This window comes from Venturia canescens, chromosome 4, assembly GCF_019457755.1.
Source record: "Venturia canescens isolate UGA chromosome 4, ASM1945775v1, whole genome shotgun sequence".
Taxonomy (NCBI): Eukaryota; Metazoa; Arthropoda; class Insecta; order Hymenoptera; family Ichneumonidae; genus Venturia; species Venturia canescens.
In genome coordinates, this window is record NC_057424.1 from 22,029,338 (window position 1) to 22,050,281 (window position 20,944).

General features: G+C 41.1%; 1 protein-coding gene and 1 long non-coding RNA gene across 6 annotated transcripts; one reads left to right on the forward strand and one right to left on the reverse strand.

The window, feature by feature from the left end:
* Window positions 1–321: 321 nt before the first annotated feature.
* Pka-C3 (Protein kinase, cAMP-dependent, catalytic subunit 3) lies at window positions 322–15,149 on the reverse strand. 5 transcript variants are annotated; one of them, XM_043417878.1, is made up of 6 exons: window positions 15,061–15,149; window positions 6,441–6,599; window positions 4,429–4,591; window positions 3,965–4,228; window positions 2,408–2,738; window positions 322–1,662 (listed from the first exon to the last, which is right to left on the reverse strand). In XM_043417878.1, exons 2-6 carry the CDS (start codon window positions 6,529–6,531, stop codon window positions 1,516–1,518), a joined length of 996 nt encoding a protein of 331 aa, XP_043273813.1. In that variant the 5' UTR covers window positions 6,532–6,599; window positions 15,061–15,149; the 3' UTR covers window positions 322–1,515. The 5 variants fall into 5 exon arrangements, with proteins under 5 accessions (XP_043273813.1, XP_043273812.1, XP_043273814.1 ...); XM_043417877.1 differs by lacking the exon at window positions 15,061–15,149 and adding an exon at window positions 10,142–10,326; XM_043417879.1 differs by lacking the exon at window positions 15,061–15,149 and adding an exon at window positions 10,092–10,326.
* Window positions 15,150–16,868: 1,719 nt separating this feature from the next.
* On the forward strand, window positions 16,869–19,062 carry LOC122409517 (uncharacterized). Its single transcript, XR_006260715.1, has 2 exons — window positions 16,869–17,310; window positions 17,385–19,062. It is a non-coding gene; the product is annotated as an uncharacterized lncRNA (long non-coding RNA).
* The last annotated feature ends 1,882 nt before the right edge of the window (window positions 19,063–20,944 follow it).

Genomic DNA, 20,944 nt, shown 5'->3' on the forward strand with positions numbered 1-20,944 from the left:
ACCAATAATCCATTCGAAATTATTGAAATATCACATTTTTCTACACCGACTGATTACTATAATTTTAGCAATGTACAAAAACGTATGCACCGAACCATAAAAAAAATTACCATCGTCCAACAAATTTATACTTTCGTGCATTCTGATTGAGGTTAAATATACATATTTTTTTTCTAATAAAATTTGCTAACCTGGAGAACCTACTTGAACAACGAAACTGAGGTGAAAACGTAATATGATAGAAATTTTATGGGGTAAAAATGTTTTTAGTTGATATGTTACGTGGTAGACATTTTTAAAATGATTTCTTTTCATGGTACAGTCGTTGCCATTTATATATTTACTGAGGAAAATGGTTGAACGTACAAAGGTATAATTCACAGAGAAATCAAGTTGATTCATCGATGAGAACATTAAAAAATAAACATTTCGTTCATTCATTTTTTTCATAATAGACCAGATAACAGGATGTTAATTCTACAACTCGGTCAGAGAAGCCTAACTGTTAAAAACTACACAACGATCCCATTCGAGGAAATATCAACCAACAAAAACTCCATCACTTTTAAACACTACCAAAAATTTCCATTAGCACATAAATATATTCTAACCAAGGAAACATCGGTTATGGGTAACAAACCATTATTTTCTGTCGAGTGTTGTTGACGGGGTAGATTAAATTTCAAGGAAACTTTGCTAGTATTTGAATGTCGTAGAAGTTTTAATTAGTCCGATTTTCTAACTAAAAACCGATCATTTCTCACAGCGAGGCTTTATTCAGTAGATTTTTATGGGTACCGGTTACCACGAATGTCACTTTTTTCGTATCTATTTACAATGTCAAAACAAGAACATTACACTGAGAAAAAAAAGTCATTGGAACAACGAAATATGGTATTACGGGGTGCCAATGAAATATACGATCATCAAAAGGTTAAACATGAGTAAACGAATAAAATAGTTTTAAATCAAACTGCAGATTCATTCCCTTCGAAAATATTGCAGTTATAATTGAAGAAAACTCTTCCAACAACATCGATTGCTATTGAATCAACAATTTTTTTTCTCAGTGCAGGACAGTCGTCGATACTTCTCGTATCCACGAGCTACTTATTCATTTTCAACAATAAACTATATAAACGTGTTTGAAAAACACCTCGTCTAACGCTATTTACAAAAAGTTTAAGAATAACAACAAATCTTATGTCCAAAACAGAAAATCCAGCCCCGATGCGACGTCTCATTGTCAAAACGGCTTTAAAATGGGCTCGAGAACTCCAACTTTTTGATCAACCGAAGCAAACCGCATACAGGGTTGGCTCCTATCGATGACGTAGTTCACCGAAACTCTGTGAACACTGAAGTCGACAAAGTTCCCTTCTCATTCCCCTCGAACGAGTGAGTATCGTCGTTGCTTCGTTTTTCAACGACGTTCAAAATCCTTCTTCATATTTTTCAACTTTACTATAATAATTTTTCATAATCACTCCTCTCTTGGAGTTTTATCCTACGTCGTCAGAAATCATGAAACAATGCTAATTGGTCCGGTGGTACTGGAGGCTGGGAACGCCAATCGGTTTCAGGATAATCGTCGAAACAGCTAGGGTCGCCAGGCGCTTTTACTCTCGGACGTATCGGCGGTACCAACGCCCTCTGAGGAACCTAAAAATCAATACAAACAATGCTATTAGAAATGTATTTAAAAAACTGTAACTATCGAAGCGAAATTCTTTTTCAACTACATGCAAAATTCGTCAAATTCTTCCGCTTTTATCAAGGGGCCCAACGAGTGTGAAATTTTGAATTTTTTTGCACATTTCAATAGTCGATACCTTTAAAAATAAAATTTCAAATGAATTTGTCAAATAGTTTTTAAGTTACAGCCTTCTAAAGAGTAGCTGCTCGGCGGTTGTCTTTAACCTCTTTTTACTCAAAACCACATTTTTCAAATTTGATGCAGTTGTAACTCGAAAAAAAACCATTCGATCGCGTCGATTTTTTTTCTACTTTGTACATGTTTCTCTGTACAACGACCCTCCAGTTTTTCCATTCTATAAAAAATGTCAATTTGGCGGACCAAAAATCATCCAATTTTCGAGCAAAATTCGACATTTTTCTTCAAAATTTTACCATTTTGGTAAATTTCAATTTTTTATCTAGTTTAATAGTTTTTTTGGTTTTTTTTTCTTCTTATTCCAGCCACGAGGAAGGCTGCAATCACTGCAGCAGTGGAGGACCTTTTTTAGTGACCTGGGAGATGGCGGACAACTCGCTCAAAAGTAGATTTTTCGTTTCAAAATTTTACTGTAAATTCATTGTTTACGTATGAATATATCTCTTTCAAATTCGATTCTTTCACTCTCGATGGGCCTGTTAAAATTTAGTTACGAATAAAAATGAGTTTTACTAGTTGCCATTCGACGAGCTTAAACCATCGATGTCTTTTGACGTCCTCTGCTCCCTGCCTCATGTTACCCAATCTTTTCGTTCTGTCAGCAATGAGTAATTTCTTGATAAGATCCTTGGCAATAGGGTCCATGTGTTTTGGCCACTCAATTCTACCGCTTAAAATCTTCTCGTATATGCCGAACGGATTGTCGTCGAAAAACGGTGGATAGCCGGCCAACATCTCGTAAATGAGGACACCCAGTGCCCACCAGTCGACGGCTTTATTGTGGCCTTTGCTTTGTATTATTTCCGGCGCCAAATATTCAGGAGTTCCACAAAGTGTCCACGTTCTAAAACGAATTTCAAACAAATTATATTGTAGTAATAAAAAATCATGATAATATTATCGTCGTGAAAATTTTTGAGGTTGGATATTGCACAACAAGCATTGCACTGAGCGGACAGTGCAACGTACCCGCAGTAAATAAACACAGGAATCCAGAAACTGGGATTGCAACTGCTCTAATCAGTACTCTTTTGGGAAAAGTGAACTACTCGTTAACTGGAACCATGAAAATTCGAATATGATAGCTTGAAATTAGAAATTTGCTTCAAGAAAATTTCGATCATCGACAAATAATGCAATAATGACCACCGCTCAGTCAATGGAACAAATGAAAAAAAGATAAAAAAAACTAACAACTTTGATGCATCGAAGACCGAAAGCCTCGCCTTCGAAAATGATTTGTGTTATATCGATTGATCTCGTAATATTGAAATTTCTAAAATTAAAATAACCTTCTTTTATTCAGCTGAAATTTCGAATAGCGTCACGCGGTGTCTCGTCGGGCCACACGTATTGTATAAACATTGCTTCGGTTGGCCAGAAATAAAGCCCAATAAAATCAGGTCGACCATAAAATTTCTGTTTACGCTAACGCATCTGTACTCCAAAATTGCGGCTCAACCGCAAGATCGTGCTTTTTTTTACCTTACTTTCACTATGGGAATTCAGTGAATCGAAAATTTCGTTCGCGCCACTTTTCAGACATACGTTTCTCATACGAACTGAAAGTACTTTAGACCATTCATAAAATATATACACAGAAAGAACGCGTTTAAGGACATTTGGTACAGGCTTACAATGTTGCCATGCTAAACCATGCTAAAAACATGAAAAATTTCAAAATTATCAGAATTTTATAAAATTTGGTGAACATATTCTTTAGTGCCAAATTTGACAATACGCATTTTTTAAGGTTTTTCTTCTGTACAGTTATCGAGTAATTGATCACTAAAAGTTCACGTGTATAAGCATAGCGTTATACATTCCGGGCATAATAAATCTGTTTTAATGCGTAATTACTCGACAACTAAGCAGAAGAAAATTTTGAAAAAATTCTGTTTTCCCACTTGATGTTGAAGAACGTTATCACCAAGTTTGATGAATTTCTAATTATTTAGACTTTTGTACCATACATCGTTAAATTTTCTAATAACGTCTTGCAGTGTATGCGTCTCATTTCTTAAAACAGAATCAAACCAGTTTGAGCAAACGGGTGAAATGAATCCTCACCTGTCGGTGAGCTTTTTGGAAAATCCAAAATCAGTTATCTTCAGATGTCCTTGGCTATCCAGCAGGAGATTTTCAGGTTTGAGATCTCTGTAAACGATGTGTTTGCAGTGAAGGTAGTCGAGGGCGGAAACTATTTCTGCCGCGTAGAAGCAGCTCGTCGATCTTGAAAATCGTCCGGCTGCTCGAAGGTACGAAAAGAGTTCTCCACCTGCGACGAATTCCAGAAGCATATATACACGAGCCTCGTCCCTCCCACTCCAGAGCCTTTGCAACAAAGATTTCCGAAAAAATTATTGTCCGCAAGTTTATTCCTAATGTTCTGACTTTTATTATTTTGAAATTTTTTCATTCTGTGCATCTTTCGTGACAAGTCAGCGGTCGAGCACTGAAGCCATTGGTTGCCTGACGAGAAATTCCTTATGCAACTTCAAGCCTGCGTTTCATGATTAAAGGATAAAACTTACATATTGACGATAAACGGGTGATTTACTTCTTTGAGAACCGAAACTTCGTTCCTGACATGTTCAACCTGCTTCAGTCGTATGACGTCAACCATAGAGAGTACTTTAAGGGCGAGAGGGCTGCCGCGATGCCTGCACAGGACGACGCGACCAAACGTGCCAGTACCTTAAATTATAAACAATACTTTGCTACCCACTCAATATCCAAAAGGAAATAGAAAATTCTACAGAATTTTTTGTTGTTAAAATTTGAAATGTCGTTGCTGCTACCCAAAGCTCTTATGATATGCCCTGTTGAACAATATTTAAGGTGTGTAAGGGAGGTGAATTTCAAAAATTGCTTCGTCTACTCGATTGAGTTGCCTGATTCCCCCTCATGACGATTAAACCGTTCACGATCCTTCGGCAATGGCGCTATAAATATTTATGAAATTGGCAAGTCTCGCGAATAAGCTCTCATCTTCCGCTCTCCACCTCCGCCTCTGCGAAAATCTCACCCGAGCGTTTATAATGACGACAGATTTTCTCGACGATCTCCAAAACATGTTTTGTTAACGTTTGACGACAGGTGTTTTTCATAAATACACCAATGATTCGTACAATTTGCACTCTCGGCTCATCCGACCTTGACTAATTGACAAGAGCACCCTAGTGATCGCTCTCAAGCCGATGTTATTCATAGTCAAGATGAAGGACCACGTACAAATTTACTTTGAAAGAAAATACTCGTTGCTGCTCGATGTTAAAACAATTTGACTTTAGATGACAGTGAAGCTTGCAACGTTGGGGTCCAACGAAATGATGCGAAAAAACTCTCCAACAGTTCCACTAATTCTCCAATTCTGCAATCTGCTTAATCTGCAATTCGTAGTTTTACGATCTGTACACCGATGATTCGTGAAATAAAAAAATGTTGCAGACTTCAGCGTTGTTAACTTTTAGCCTCTTGACATCATAACAGAGAAACGATTCGTAATCGTCAAATTCGTTACTAATTAGTCACTCGTCTAATTAATTAATTTTAATTACTTTGAATTTCCATTAAAAAAAATCTTTGTGAAACTTTTTTTATAATCAGAGCTGATCATTTTTTTTTGATAAACTTTAAAACAGAACTGAAATAGCGGAGCTACAAGAACTTCGAGTTTTCTGGCATTGTAGTATCGAAAAAAGTACATGGAAAAATGATACTAGGGCACGAAGTTTCTACGTGCGGGGGAGTTATTTTAACTCCCCTGACGTTCAACTACGAGTTTTCTCTCGTGTTACTCTTCGTTCTATATGTGTGTATCCACGTACATATATATAGAAAAATTTTCTCACGAGTTATAAATATATACCGGCGGTCAGCCTCTCACTCTCCAGTGGCCCACTTGTTCGGCCAACACGCGCAATCTCGGCGCTTCTGCACTTCGTTCGTGATACCGTTCTATTGTTTTTTCCAATCGATTCTGACATCGAGCATGTTACTTTTCAGCTAATCAAATATTGCCTCCAATAACCAATCAATTTTTTCAATTAAAGCACTCGTTTGACGACGTGTCTTCTATCACTGTATGAAATACACTCGCAATCAGATTAAAATGTTCTTTGTTCAATGATATTTAGGAAAAAATCAAATTTCCATGAAACCCATATACGACAATTGTTTCTTTATTGCGGAACGACATGGGACGAAATCGAGGCCACTTAATTTTTCTTAAGCAATCGGAATGATTCGATGAACATTCATTTCTGGTGGTTCAAATTCGTTGTAAAACTATAAACGCTTTTTACTGCTCTAAATGGACGATCATGGACAGTTGGAAGCAAACGAATCGAGTAATATTCGAAATATTTTTCGTACCAGATTTGAAATATACAAATATAATAATATACAGATACAAAAATTGTAAAAGTTTGTCGAAATAAATGTTGTCAACCGTAGAAAATCTCCACCCAGCTCCTCTAGAGGATTCCCACAAAATGTTGTCTTTCAATGACTCGATGAATTAAAAAAACAAATGAAAACTGACCGATCGTTTTGATGATTTCCAAATTGTCGATGTCGTATTCCACTGAGTCTTCTTGGGATCCTTCCTCATCCGACGTCGCGTCTCCGGACATGTTTACTTTTTCCTTTTAGCTGATGACAAGTTCTACTTTCAGGTGTTGTCGTCGTGCATATGAGTGAGCTAAAAAGATGAAAAAAGACACTGGGTTGATGCAGAGAGAACTCAGCTCCGGTAAAACACGTCTGCAAACCGCACAAAGCAACCTGTCAAAGGTCAGAGATTTATGACTTTTTTCTCCTATCTGCCTCGATCTTTTGCTCTCTATCTTCATACCCTTTTCTCTTATTCCTCGAAGATACGAGCCTTTCTCCCTCGCTCTATGTTCCAACGAAAAAAGAATATTTTTCGTTTCTCGCGGAAATTTATTCTGGGTTTTCCGACAGTCAAATTTTCTTTTCTTTTTAATTACTAAAAGCATTTTTCTTACTCAGTCAATACGTTTTCTCCCTTTCTTCTCGTCTCATTCCAAATATTCCGCGTTGCTTCCCGCCCCCCCCCCCCTTTTTCTTTCTCATTCTCCCTGAAGGTTTTCCCTGTCTTTTTTCTCATTTCCTTCCCCCTCCCTGCTCCTCCTCCCGTTTCAAAAACGTGTTCCCTCTTTTCATTTCGCTAAAAATGTATTTCTCACTCTTTCTCTCTTCTGAGCACGTGGAAATTATCGGTTCAACGATCCACACACCAACGGAGATATTCTTAGAGTTCCACTTCCGTACGTCTCATAACTGTCCGCTTGGTCTCCGACCGCAACACACGTACGGACAAACTCGGCTTTCAATATTCATGCACGTTAAAACGTAACATTATCGCGTTACACGCCTCGAGTTGTCTACGAAATCCACAATGGTCCGGCCCGACTTCACGCGCAAAATGCAACGAACCTTCCGATTCTTCCAATATTCCCCGTTTCATTCATTAAATCACTCGATTACAATTTTAACATCGATCGAATAAAGAAAATTGGAAAAAGTGTAAAAAATGAGAATTTATTAAGGAAGATCATGCGAATTTAATGGAAATCGAAAATTTCAACTGTAAGAGTTGATATTCGGAAATATTCTAGAAATATACAGCGAGCGTCTATTCCCGGAATTATTATAGGATCTACCCTCCAGTTTTCGGGAAAAAAATTCACGAAAATCACATTTTTTTAAGGCCTAAACGTTGGCTCTTGTGGCAGAAGCACTTCCCGTGCGACGAAAAATGCCATGAAAATAATTTGGGGAAAAAAAGAATTATTTGAGGTTAACGAGTAATAACGAAACAAACGGTGGAAGGTTTGACAACACCAGGAGCCAGGTGGTTTAAAATATAGATATGCATACGCATATAAATATAAAATGGCCGTTGTCACATTGTGCTTTACGATTTTACTACGAAGGTATATTAACCGCTATCATTGTATCAAAAATTGATCAATCTCAACAAATAAGTTACACATAATTTTAATAATTGCGAGAATAAATTTTAATCGTTTCTTCGATCATGGAAAGAGGAAAAAATTCAGCTGCTTTTTTGAATCACAAGTAACGCATGATAGCTTTCTAAAAGAATTACATTTTTTGTTTCATTTTTGTAAAAATATTTAAAAAATAAGAGAATCGAAAAAAATTCCATAGTTATTGAAGTACCTCGTTTTGCCCGAGCCTCCCACAACATTTATGCGGTTTTTATTATCTGAATTTTTTTTCTAAACGAATGCCTTTCTCGTACCTCCTCCACGCTTTCTTCTGCTTAATTTTAGTTTCGTATAATTGAACTATCTCTCGTTGTTTTAATTCTATCTCTGCATCTGCTCGAAATTCTTCAATTTTCTTCCAAATATATAATTTTATCGTTCTTCCATTGAGTATACATTCTACGCGAGTGACTGAAGACCTTTTCCATTTTTTACTTCAAATCAGCAAGAATTTAACTGGAACATTTCTACATGTTTTTTCAGCATCCTCTGCCAAAATTATTCCCAATGACCGACCAATCAGTCTCGGGATGAACCGTGGAATTTCGGAAAAGTGAAAAACCCCATAAACTCATCAAATCCCTTGCACCCTCGTCACTCCAATCCACGTTAACGTAATCGACTGATCAGAGAATTAACTTTGCGTCTCTGTTTTGTTTCCCGTCATCATATTTCCCTTCCCACTCTGCAGGGTTACTCTACAGGAAACGTTTCTTCCGCATGGATGCTGGGGACAATTTTTTGGCAGCTCACGCCAGACGCGAAGTTTCCCGGTTCGTCCCGAATCTCCCCTCGACAGTTGAAACCCCGAGACGAACACCACGGGAAGACGAAAACAGAAATACGGAAATACAGTGGAGACCAACTCCAAGAAATCATATGACGTTTGAAAACAAAAAAGGATCAGTCGTCGTAAAAAGTCACGCGAATTTATCTCAGGTCCCCCAAAAAAGCGGATTTACACGACGTTCTAACTTGGTTCTCGATTACCATTTTCCACGGTTCATTCATGTGCACGCAACGATATTGGAGAATTTTGCGAGTTATGAAAAGGTTGAAGTCGTTTGAAAAACACATTCCAAGGTTACACAATTTTCTATAGTTTCTTCATATTTGTTTACATATTTTTTCAGCTATTATTATGATTAGATATTCCGAATTATCAAATTACTCATTTTTCGAACTTTACAGACGTTTTTTTTTATTCCAACATTATCAAAGTTTTCGAAAATAATAGTCGTATGGACCAAGTCCATCTTCGATGTAACTTAACGCAATGAAATTTCTCAAAAATTCGGTCTTGATGAAAACTCGAAATTTTTATTGAAATAATTAATTTATGTGATCTCCAACTGCTTCTTTTTATTCCCTATACAAATGATGAACTTGATCCAAATTCTATTTTCCTGCTGGTAGGGGGTTACGTACGTCAATGGAAACGAAGAATCAGGAAGTTGGCACTGGTTTTGGAAAATCACGAAAGGTAGCGAGACAGAGAGGAAACATTAAATTTTGGAATGAACGTACACTTTCGAGAACGAGATTTATTTATCGATTTCATTATTCGAAATATCATTTTTGGCCCCGGTTCAATAATGAGTGTGTCCTATTCTATATTCCTTGTTTCTTATTCACACTCCATTAAATGGAAGTTTATAATATACGTGATTGGTTGAAAACATGCGGAGAGTTAGTCATTCCTATTATCGAACAACCCGAAACAACAGCGCGAGTCCATTTTTTCCCAAGATTCATAAATTTTCAGAGATTTTCATCATAAACGCAGAGGCTAGTGAAATCGAGGATAAAATCGAAACTGCCTTAACTCAGCCTTAAAAACAACCCTCGAATTCCAATTTCGAGTGTGTTAACTTTGTCCCTTCAAAAGCAAACAATCGTGCTTGAACCCTTACTCACAGGAGTGAACAGTGCAGGTGCCAATGGTGTGAATAAAATGAGATAAAAGCACAGTTTATCGAACGAGAACAGAGAGAAAGTTGGCTTCGCCGTTCGTGCGTTCGTCCACCTTAACGATGTTCATAAATGTGCCACAAATCCAACAAATCCAACGAAAATAGCATCAAAACGACAAAAGCATGACAAAATCTCATTTCCAAAGCGACCATCCTTTCAATCCATTTCCACAAGGGACTAACTTTGCGATTAATGAGCTCAGCATTTCGTTCGACAATGATTTATTCCTTACGGTGGTGGTGGTGGTGGTGGTGGTGGTGGTGGTGGAAACTGCAAAGTCAATGAATTCGTTGAAGATGAAAAAACAAAGGGCGAGAGACAAGTTTTTATTGGAAATGTCGCACACGAAACTGTCGTCGAGCCCGTTTGAAACACGATCCAGACTCTCGCGACGAGTCTCGTGAACTGACCACTCAACCGCGCGGACTTTACGCGCGACGCCAACCATCTGAACGCTTACCTACATATGCGCCGACAGACACACGCGCGCCCGGGCTCACGCGTCCGCATCTATGTATTCCCATTTACTCTGTGTATATTTATAAATAAATACTATTATATACAAACGTATGGGTGCAGAAATATATATAACAGGGAAGGAAGTGTATTAACGGCGTGAAAGAGTGTATTCGTGCAGGAGAACTCGTAGTGAAACTGCCGAAATCTTTCTCGCCTTCTTTTTTCCACTTTCTTCTTCGGAGCATGCATCTTCCCCGAGACTTCACTGCACATATAAATATAAGTGTTTTCATTTTTTCGCCACATCCGAACATCGGCTTCTTCATAAATATAAATGCTCAGGGTGTCTGAAGGAACATGTTGAAATGAGGATAATGGGCCGGTGTTACTCTCTCTTTTTCATAGAAACCGATCGAAGCAGAATCGTTTTCGAAATTTTCAGTGAAAAAAGCTTTTTAATGATAAAAAGTAATCGCTCGTACTGTGACGATTTTATATCTCCATTGACAGAGGAACGTGGAAAAAACATTGTGCGTAAGGACGTCAGAGTTCGGATCTCCAGGGCGACATCCTACGGATAATCTTTTTTAACTACGCACACACATGGAAACGTACGCCGAATAAAATTGAACGGATTTGTAAGGGACGCTTCACGAGCCTACGAATGATGAATTTTCATAGCACTTTCGAAAGTCTACTGTGTCGTATTGAATCTTTAAGAATTGGCTTTATTGAGGAGTATCAATTTTACGAATATTCTCGACTCGCGGAGAATGGGTTTAGTCGTTAATTTTAACGACTAAATCCATTTGAATGTACTCATTTGAGTACATTTGCCACTCAGACGTACCTACGAAGTATTATTCTTCATTTCCATTTCCATGGAATTTCCATAAAGACTTCTATAGAAAATAGTACAGGGCATTATAAAAGCCATAATAAAAAAATGGTTTCCGAGTAAAAATCCAGCTCGGGTAAGAGCAGTGTCACGATTATTTAATGAGAGACGATTTCTCTCTGGGTCTACGGGTTTTGCGGTGTTGGCCCAATTCCAGGCACACTTGAGGAGAAGAAGAAGCGCCCGCGGCGTTTCTTTTTTTCATTGTCATCGAGGATTAAATCTCGTCGTTAAAGAGATTTTGTACTGTGTGCATGTGGATTGAAGGGAATTCTAGTTCCGTTTGAAAACGTTAAATCAAATAGCGGAACTTTTATTTTTCAGTTTATAAAATACGGTCGATGAAAATTTCCAAAATGATCTTCATTCTCGAAATTTTTTTGAACAATTTTCGCAATGGCCCTCCTCCCACATTATTTTTTCCCAGTCTACTATCGAAATTTTTATTCGAATTCATTGGTTCGAAATTCCAAAATATTACCAGTGGAGTTCGTTCGGTCGGACGACTCGCCACCTGGCAAATAAGAGGCTCCCTCTGTCGGCAGGTGAATCGAGAAGGTAACGCAACATTCTGCTCTAAGGAGAATTCGCTTGAAAAAAATGCCTACACGTGGAAGAATATTTTTTTGTTTACAACTCTTCTGAAAAGAGATTCGATTATCAGGGGATTTTCTTGGATAAATAAATAAATAAGTACACATTGTTTGAGACGTTTTGGAACGAGATTTTCAAAATCATGTTCACAATCCTTCTTTCGACAGAGGATCCCTCTTATCGTGTGACAAGTTCCTTGAAAAAATTGCATTTCATAGGAAAATTCATGGCTTTAAAAAAATATATCAATTGCGATTAGTTCGAACGGTTTTTTCTTGTCAACAGAAAATATGTGTCAGAACATAAATTAGACGAGGCTCAATGGTTCAATTTTAGAATTTTCTTATCGCTCGACTCTGCTAAGACAACGGTATTTCGTCACACACAGGGACTCGCAAAATGCTCAATAAATATCACTGTGGGCAAAAAAGTTGACGGGAAAAATGACTAAGAAAGTCCCCATTGAATATGCTCCGTGCACTCTAAAGGTGATCGAAAGTCTCGAAAATTCGTGGTCTTATTAATTTCTACCTGATAATCGTGAGGTGATTGACGTTGATTAGCAGCACAACGCGTTATCGCTTCGAAGGCCACGATCTATAGATTCTAAGTAGAAGAAAAAAATTGATCTCTGTATACGAAATTGCTCCAGAAAAGAATATTTTTTCTCCGACTAAAGTTAACAAAAGGGTTTATTGAAACGGGCTCGTGACCTTCCTTCGAAATAGCAAGATTCGATTCGTTATTTTAATTCAATTTATCACTGACTCTCATCGAAACATAAACAAATAATTTTCTATGCTAACAGTGGATTTGAATTGTAGAGAAGCAAAATGGACTAACTACCCAGTAGTTTGAGGCTCGAAAAAAAGGAAATCGTGAATTCATGTAAATGGCAACGAGCAGGTACGATTTTGCAGCTCACTATCAACGCTTCCAGGAAAAAACGTTCACAAACGTCGTTACGAATTATTAACAACAGTACCGAATGAATAAAAATCCAACAACTTTTTTCGCACGGATGTGGCCCCCCGTAAAAGTGACCAAACCCGATGTGCAACGGAAGATTACAGTCCAGTGTAAATGGTAACTTCGAATAGAGGCACGCAACAGAATTTCCTATCCACAGAGTTCTCGCTCGCATCGAGAAATAATTATCCTTGCACTTGTAGCCTTGCCACGTTCAACAGGGTGTCCCAGAAGTCATAAGTCGACATTCTCAAATGTTGGTTTCTCTGATTCCGTTCACTCGCAATAAGCACGTTTTTTCAAACAGCGTAAAATTGATTTATCGATAGTTTTTATCGAGTATCTGCAAAATAATTGAACGAATGGCAGCCGATCGAGTTGGTCGATGCTGGGAAGAATGGGAGCAAGTCTTCGGATGCAGTTTTGTGGTCACCCCGTATGGAGGATTGGTACAGAACTTGTGGTGAGGGTGGCTGAGTCCATCACTTTGCGCTCACTCCTCTTACTTCGATCCAGAGAGCTTCCCCTGCCAACCGCCATCGACCGTCTCTTTGTCTTAAATCGCTCTTCGAGAGAATGCAGTGAGGTGAACCGGCGATGTATTTCCCATTGCGTAATACCCGAGTGTGCGGTTCTGAGTAATGGGCCCGGAAAATATGTGCACTTTGGAAAATGAAATGCTTTCAATGCTTCTCGCCGGTGTCGGTTATTCCGACGCGCCGATGTAATAGCGAGCGAGATGCTGCGATCGTGGGAAAAATAGAGTCCGATCAAAGGGACGTAAATTTGAAAAGGTCTTGAAATTTACGAAGGAAATGCTGCTCACGCGGGCATTCGTCAATGTAACAATGAATTCAGGCGAAACGTTGAGACGCGGCGCGGCACTTTGATTAGTTACATCGATGGGAAACGCCGAGGGCGAGATCATTCTGAGGCTCCGAGGATCGACCGAGCTAAGCAGCAGCGAATGAGGCCAACATTCGATCGAGGGATCGCTCGGGCGAATACGACGTTACGCATCGATCGCTCAGCGAAAAACTGTGTTTTCTGCATTTCTGACGGAGCTGATCGAGTGCTCAGCAGGGGAAATAACGACGATTTGCGTCGAAGAGACTTTCAAAGGGTTGCTTTGAATATTGAGAAAACATGTCGCTCGTTGCATCTTGCTACAGAGCCCACTGAAACAACCTCACACTCTAAAGCCCTTAAGGTAGTTCTGTACTTTTGCTGAAATCTTAAGAACCGGTGAAATTAAAATATGGTGTAATAAAAGCCGTGGACCGACTGTCAAAATTTCAAGTCGATTCACCATCAGTTTTCGAAATATTCGCTATTAAAAATGAACGCGTCACTGGATAGCAGTTTGCTTAAATTTTTTATTACCGACGCTAAACGGATATGTTACGCCTTGAAAATAAAACCAGTCGTGTATTCAGTACGATTGTGGGATTAATATTTTAAAAATGGGAATTTTGGACCATCCAGTTTCGAAGATATCGACCGATGAACTGTCTTAATTTTGCGTGACGCGGAACGGGTGCACGGCCAGCCGTGACGACGTGGCAACAGCGTACGATGCGGCGAACCGATAGGCGCAATACAAAACAGTAAGAAAGCTTATTTCTCAAACGTTCGAGCACGTTTCTCGGATTTCGCGACGAATAAATAAGATTTCGGGAAAGACTGCAGAGTGCACAAGCCTTGAAAAAACCGTGCAGCACTGCGTACAAGCATTGGATTTTATTGTACACCGCAGCCCAAACTTTTACCTCGTACTCGTACGTACAGAACTACCTTAAAATTGTACCACCGAGTACTGGCTTCTCCCGTCGCTATAAATGACATTTGCAAAGACGCCGGAACGAAGAGTTCAACCTGTTTAACAGGAAGCGTCGAAACCTGATCGCTGTTGGGTTCCCGCTGGATGCCGAGTCCATAAAAATAATGACTCGTGTGAAAAATCATTTGATAACGAAGTTCCAGAATTTTCGAACATAAATATATAACAAGATTAAGTTTATATACGCGTGTATAAAGGATTGTACGAGCGTAACCGAACGCGTGATAACTTTAATGTACAACCGCGCAATGGATGCAGTACCTGTGTTTTCCCACTCGCGCTCCTTTCTCCATTGTTGTGTACGAGAGCGCCGCCGCAAACTCTATTCGTTGAACGTTAGAAAATATGTTGTATGCGTGGCTACGTATTATGTACGTGTTTAATAACGTACCTTCAGTGCGGAATAATATGCGTGTACGAATATGGTTCCAAGTCGTAAAGATAACTTGGCAGGGTTGCCACAAGCGTGTAACTACCTTGTAACGGGTCTCACTCGAGTCACCGTGTGAGTTTCGAGCCTCTTATGAATATGTATACGCGCGCACACAGCGATTCATCTCCGTCCTGGTCTTCTCGTCTCTTTAATTTATGTGCGGGGAGGATCGGTCTGAAAAGTCGCACCCGAAATGTGCTGGTGACGTGTCACCGGTTAAATTGTGGAGGAAAAGTGTCCTGGAAGGTGGCTCAGGAGAAGGTGGACGGGGAAAAATCGACGAACTTCCGTTTACCGAAATTCTGGCTCGAGTTCAATCGTCATTCGCAGAACAAATTTTTGTGCCTGAACGAGGATGATAACTTTTGAGCACACACCGTTATTTGCAATTCTTATCGTAACTCAACATTGGAAGAAAATAATTAGAGACGCGGAGGCACGCGAACAAAGCGATCCGCGTCGTTTTCCCACGCAGAATTCCCGACGCACGATCTCTCACCGCGCTGAAAAGCCTGTCGAAGTTTCCGCGAGAGCGCTACGGTCCCACGCTTACTTCCGGTTCGTCCGATGGAGCTGCCGCGGAGCGTTTCCGGTTGCCCGGTCGCCACGCACCGGTAGCCATCAGCGCCCGGGTACACCGCAGACTCGCATTCCCCTCCGCGCGTACCTGCGTCTTTCCCGCCATTTTGAATAATAGTAAACAAGGGAATAAACAGCGACGGCGAACGAGCGTGACTGTTCCACGCGTTTTTGCCCATCAGACATTTTCCTCGTGGACGTCGACAAAAAATTTCAATTCAAACCCCCCGAAAAGGTTATTCTTTTCAGGAATCCATCTTCGTGCGGACGTCGCGATCGTTGCTGTGCACGCGATTCACTACCCAAAAGAGCATCAACCCGTATGCTTTCACCGACTTCCGGCACAAAATGTACGTTTTGCTTTATCTTCGTGCCTCTTCATTTTTCCACAAAATCGTCCGTTATGAGAGGACGCGTAAATAAGACAAAAATGTTTCCCTCGAGCGTGAAACGAAAAAAGAAACTGAGAGAATTTGTACCCGCAGCAGACGTCGTCACGGGGTGTCGTCGACAGATGCTTGACAAGCTTTCCTGCAGGTACCCGCGAAACGTAACTAATACAACACTCGAGCTCGTATCTGCATGCGCAGCTCTGTGTAATTCACCTCCGCATCATCATCATCATCATCATAATCGCACATATAATATAGATACAAACACGTATACAATCCTGTGCTGATTCCCTTCGCTTGGGAGCGAAATGACGAAGCACAAACATCGCGAGCTCTCGTGCTGCCATTAGAAACCGGAAGTTGAGCTTTCCGCATCGGTGACTCCGAACAATGAAATCCGCGCCAAGTTCACGGCGAGCGGGCACATCCTCCTTCCTTTTTTCCTCTCTTTCTCTCTTGCCCTGTCTCCTTGCGGTGTACGACAGATGCCCGCGAAGAATTTCACTACCCGGCTCGATTTTTGCTACCTCGAGCCGACTATTAATCTCCCCCGATGCAGAAAGCGCCTTCGAAAGCCGCGACGAAATTGAAACGGTCCTGCGAAATGGAAAATCGATCCGCAACAACGGGCGAATTCGACTCGAATCGACCAAGTTCGATCCCGAATTTAGCCAGAAATCGAGACCCCCCCGCGGTTGACGCTGATCTCGAAATTGCATGGCCACTCGGTGAAACCGCACAGCCAGTTTTACTCCGGCTGCATGGATTTGTGGACATACTTACCGTCCGAAAGAAGAGCACCTTGGATCCCCGCAGCGGTAGAATAAACGATTCTGTAATACCCCCTCAATGTGAGACTCGCCAGCCCCCCCAGACATTATCGTTAACCTCGAGCATGAGTTAATATTAAGTTGTACAGATATATAAAACGTCGTGGAGAGTTCAGCAGTGCCGCAAGGCCTTCGGAATTGCTACCAGTGCTACCTGTCCTCGCTCGAGCATTTCGAGCGTGACAATCGCGTTTGCATATTCCACCAGATATATATTATTCTCGTCGAGTCTACCTCGAGTGTGTGCGCGTGTGTGTGTGTGTGTGTGTGCGTGTGTGTGAGCAATATCAACCGGTACATATACTGAATTATACGCGCTGGACGCTGACGTAGAATGGAGGAAATATCATGAAAAAGATGTTAAACTTCATAAATTGAGCGGTTCGGTACAAATGTGGGTCTCCCAGGTCCGTATAAATGTCTCGAATATAAAAATGTAACAAAGTGTCCTTTCGGGCTGATGCACTTTTTTTCATTTCAGCCGCGGAACAATCTTCGCATTCTTTCGTATATTATTTTTATCATTGCTCCGACACGCTACGACGAATGTCAAAGAGAAAATGAAACACGCCAACGCTGCATTCGCGGGGCTCGATGAATGGCTGCGCACGACGATCCGTCGACTGTGTGAGCGATCGCAGGGTCGCTTTACAACGCGAGAAACCTGTGAAAAATAGTTCATTTACAATTCGCTTTCGAGAGTAAATTTGAGCCTCTTTTCCGGATAAATATCTTGGTGGAAACGAAGTTATTAATACAAACGTGTGCTGCATAGTGCAAGACGAGCTGGCAGGCTGCACAACAGGTGTTTTCACGAGCGAGCAACAGGTAATTCAAAGCTTCTCCCTCTCCCGATTCATCGCACATGTTTCGCCGTCGAGCGCGAAGGGGACACGCGAGGATCGATCAGCCTTGTATAAGGAAAAAACTCTTCCCGGAAAGCGCACAATTGTCTTTGACGAATTTAGCAAAAGTGTTGTTCTTGTGAGAAAGCGACGTGGAGCCTGGCGTTTTTCTATCGTCAGTTGATAAATGGAGCGTTGAAATGGTGCGGAAGGAGTCAATGGTGATTGGTCATTTTTTTCGAAAAATCGAGTTTCGTACGTGCGCTGAGGTGGCGCCACGCGAAGCGTCCGGCGAGATCGGAGCCAAGAAATGAGCACCTGCGGCTTTTTCCCATCGGCAGATGGGACTCGATGCCTCCGGTTGAGTCCCTTTCTTCCTGGCTGCTCTGCTTCAAGCTTCATCGTTCACCGGACCAAGAACAATCACGAGTCGTGACGAATCTCTCCAGACTTTGAATCTTCCCTCATTTTATACAGATTTAGCCGTGTCGTGTACCCAAGAAATGTGCTTTAAATTTATTTCACATTTTCAAGACTATACTTTTTCTCGATCCGAGAGGCGACGAATAACGCGAAGGTAATTTTACCGGTGGCAAATGGACAGGAAGAGATAAAAGACGCGGGAATAAGAAAACGAAACGCGCTAAGAAACAGAGAGGGAGAAAAAGAACTGTGCGTAAATAGCTAAAACGAAGGTTACGCTATTACGACAATAAACTCGGACAAAACAGACCGGATCCATCATTCTGACTCACGAATCCCGGCTGGAAGAACGCCTCGAGTCATCCTTTTTATATGGATCATCAGTTTCTTTTTATATCTCTTCGAAATTTCACCTCGCGTCTCACAAAAAAAATTAAAAAGTCCACCAAAAAAGTAACGAAAAATGAAAAAAAAAAAAAAAAAAAAAATTAAAACGATTAATAACGAGAAAAAAAGCTCAATGAGCGAGGCACAGAGAAAAAACGATTCACGGTACGTCCGAGAGAAAAAGAACGTTTATCACGAGACCGAGAGAAGAAAGACTATGACGAATTCATGCATTTGTGAACTAGTGAGTGACAAAGTACGTTGAACCTGTACCTGGCAATGCGGTGAATACGCTTTTCGTAATTTTTTTTAATTTCGTGTACGTGTGAATGAGAAGCCAAATCGAGATTAATTCAATCGCACAACCGGCTCTGTAATTTCTCATTCCATTGGAGTCTACTTTCTTTTCTTACCAGAATTATACATTGTTGTATCGTAATTGTACCTTTACTTATTGTCAGGAAAATATATCAAGCCCCAGCGTTACCGGGCATTAAGAATTGAGCACGAGCACCGAATTATTTTCATAACTCATATTTCAAGTCTTTAAACATAGCTTTATACGAGCAATGAAAAATGCTGCATTGTACAAATTGTTGCTGTTATTAAACCACAATACGAATGAAAATCTCAACTAAGAAGCTTTGGCAAAAATGATAAAAGTATCCTCACGAGCGTAATTGTCCGGGAGAGTTGATCCAGACAATAAACGCGATCGAGCAACTTTGACTCGGTCCCGACTCGCCTGCGACACTCGCTCTCTACTTTCTTGAGTAAAACTGTCCACAAGTTATTGTGTCTTCCGTTGCTTCTTTCCGGATGAGTCGTAAAGTTCTCACGCCTCTAGATTTTCTCACGTGCAAGCATCGATCGAGTCGATTTATAAAAGGCGGAGAGCATTATTCACAATTTGACGCGCGCGGTGATCTATGCTGGCGAGCTTAATCGACGTCGTTTCCGTCCAGGATTGATGCAATCGATCTTGTAACGATGAAGAGTTTTTCGTATCTGGATTCGTTCGAAGTCAACTGTTGAAATAAAGAATAGAGTAACCGCTGACGCGTTTGGAGTCTTGGCCAAGCGAGCTCGGCGTCAAAGCAATGGCGGAAATGATTTTTTAAGTATTTCCCTATCGAACCGTGTGTGCTTCACCGGCTGATGGGATCAAATTCAAATTTAACGACACCTTAATCTTTGCGTCCATCGCGGTAAAAATACTTAATGCAGAGCATTTAGCTTTTTTTAATTCTACTAGCTTACCTGGCACGCTGCAGGGTCTCGTCGTTCCTGTTCGCCATGTTTACGAATTGATAACCGTGCAAACGCGCACCGGGGCTCGGTCCCAGGAGGAAACACCTCCCTCCAACGAGTCGAAGGGCGCAAACTCAATTGCTTTCTTTCACTCGTTTTTTTCCTCGGAGTATCGAATTTCAAGTTGATTTTGCACCACTTGTGACGTAGAAGAATGGATGCGGTTTAGCCGGTCGCTGTGTATGACACGGGAGCTCCACGGGTCCGTTGCTAATACCCCCGTGAATTCTTCCAGTGCCATAGACAGTTTCCAAGCCTCAAAGACCATGATAAAAATGATGATGATTGAATGGTAAACTGGGTGGCCCGTAGGAAGGCAATTGATTAATGTTGGTCAGGGTACTTCCTAGTCTAACCGGAAGATCGGGAGCCCGAGTATCGCAACTGGTGGAAGAGCTGCTTGCGATTCAAGTTCAGGAGATGATCGTGCGTCGCTTTCTGAATGAAGGAAAGCAGGAAGAGAATCTCGACGCTGCGGCGATGAAGAGGAGAGTTGCATGGGCCAAGCTCGTCGCTGGTGGCTTTCCAGTTCTCCGAAGAGTAAAAGTCGGCTTCTCTCTCTCTCTCTCTCGCTCTTTTATGCAGGTTCTTGGTTGTTGAACCCTTCGCACTGCGAATGATGACTGAGCGAGCGTTCGAGCTCGCAGGCCCCGTCGTATTGAAATCCCTTCATTCGCTCGCATCACCGAGACAGCCTCGTTCGTACCGGATCGACGCCTCTTCCCGGAAACGTAGTTCTCTCTGGCAGAATTGTCGGTTGCCTTACCACGCTTCGCCAGTCCTCCGGCACTCGGCGTTCTCTCTCTCTCTCGCTTCTCCGATCGCGCTCCTTTGTCTCCCCCTGCTCTTTCCATCTTCATTCTTCCAATTGCCTCTACAATTCATCCATTTCTGCTGATTCCCATGTTTTTGCCAGCCTCGGGGGTCGGGTCCATCGTCATTTCTAGGCACCGGGGCTCGTGAGCAGGCTTTCTCGGCGACCTGGGCCTTTCCTCGCCCTTCTCGACTCACCATCGGACCCAATCAACTCGGCATTATCTTTGCCGCTCTAAACACCCTTGGGAATCTTCGTTAA

Bases quoted from the DNA above. Each gene is read 5' to 3' on its own strand.
- Pka-C3 (XM_043417878.1), bottom strand. From the start codon at position 6,531: ATGTCCGGAGACGCGACGTCGGATGAGGAAGGATCCCAAGAAGACTCA. The intron at 4,229-4,428 runs GTAAGTTTTATC...TTTGTTGCAAAG, and splicing joins CACCCGTTTATCGTCAATAT to GCTCTGGAGTGGGAGGGACG. The intron at 1,663-2,407 runs GTAAAACTCATT...ATTGATTTTTAG, and splicing joins AGCTCGTCGAATGGCAACTA to GTTCCTCAGAGGGCGTTGGT.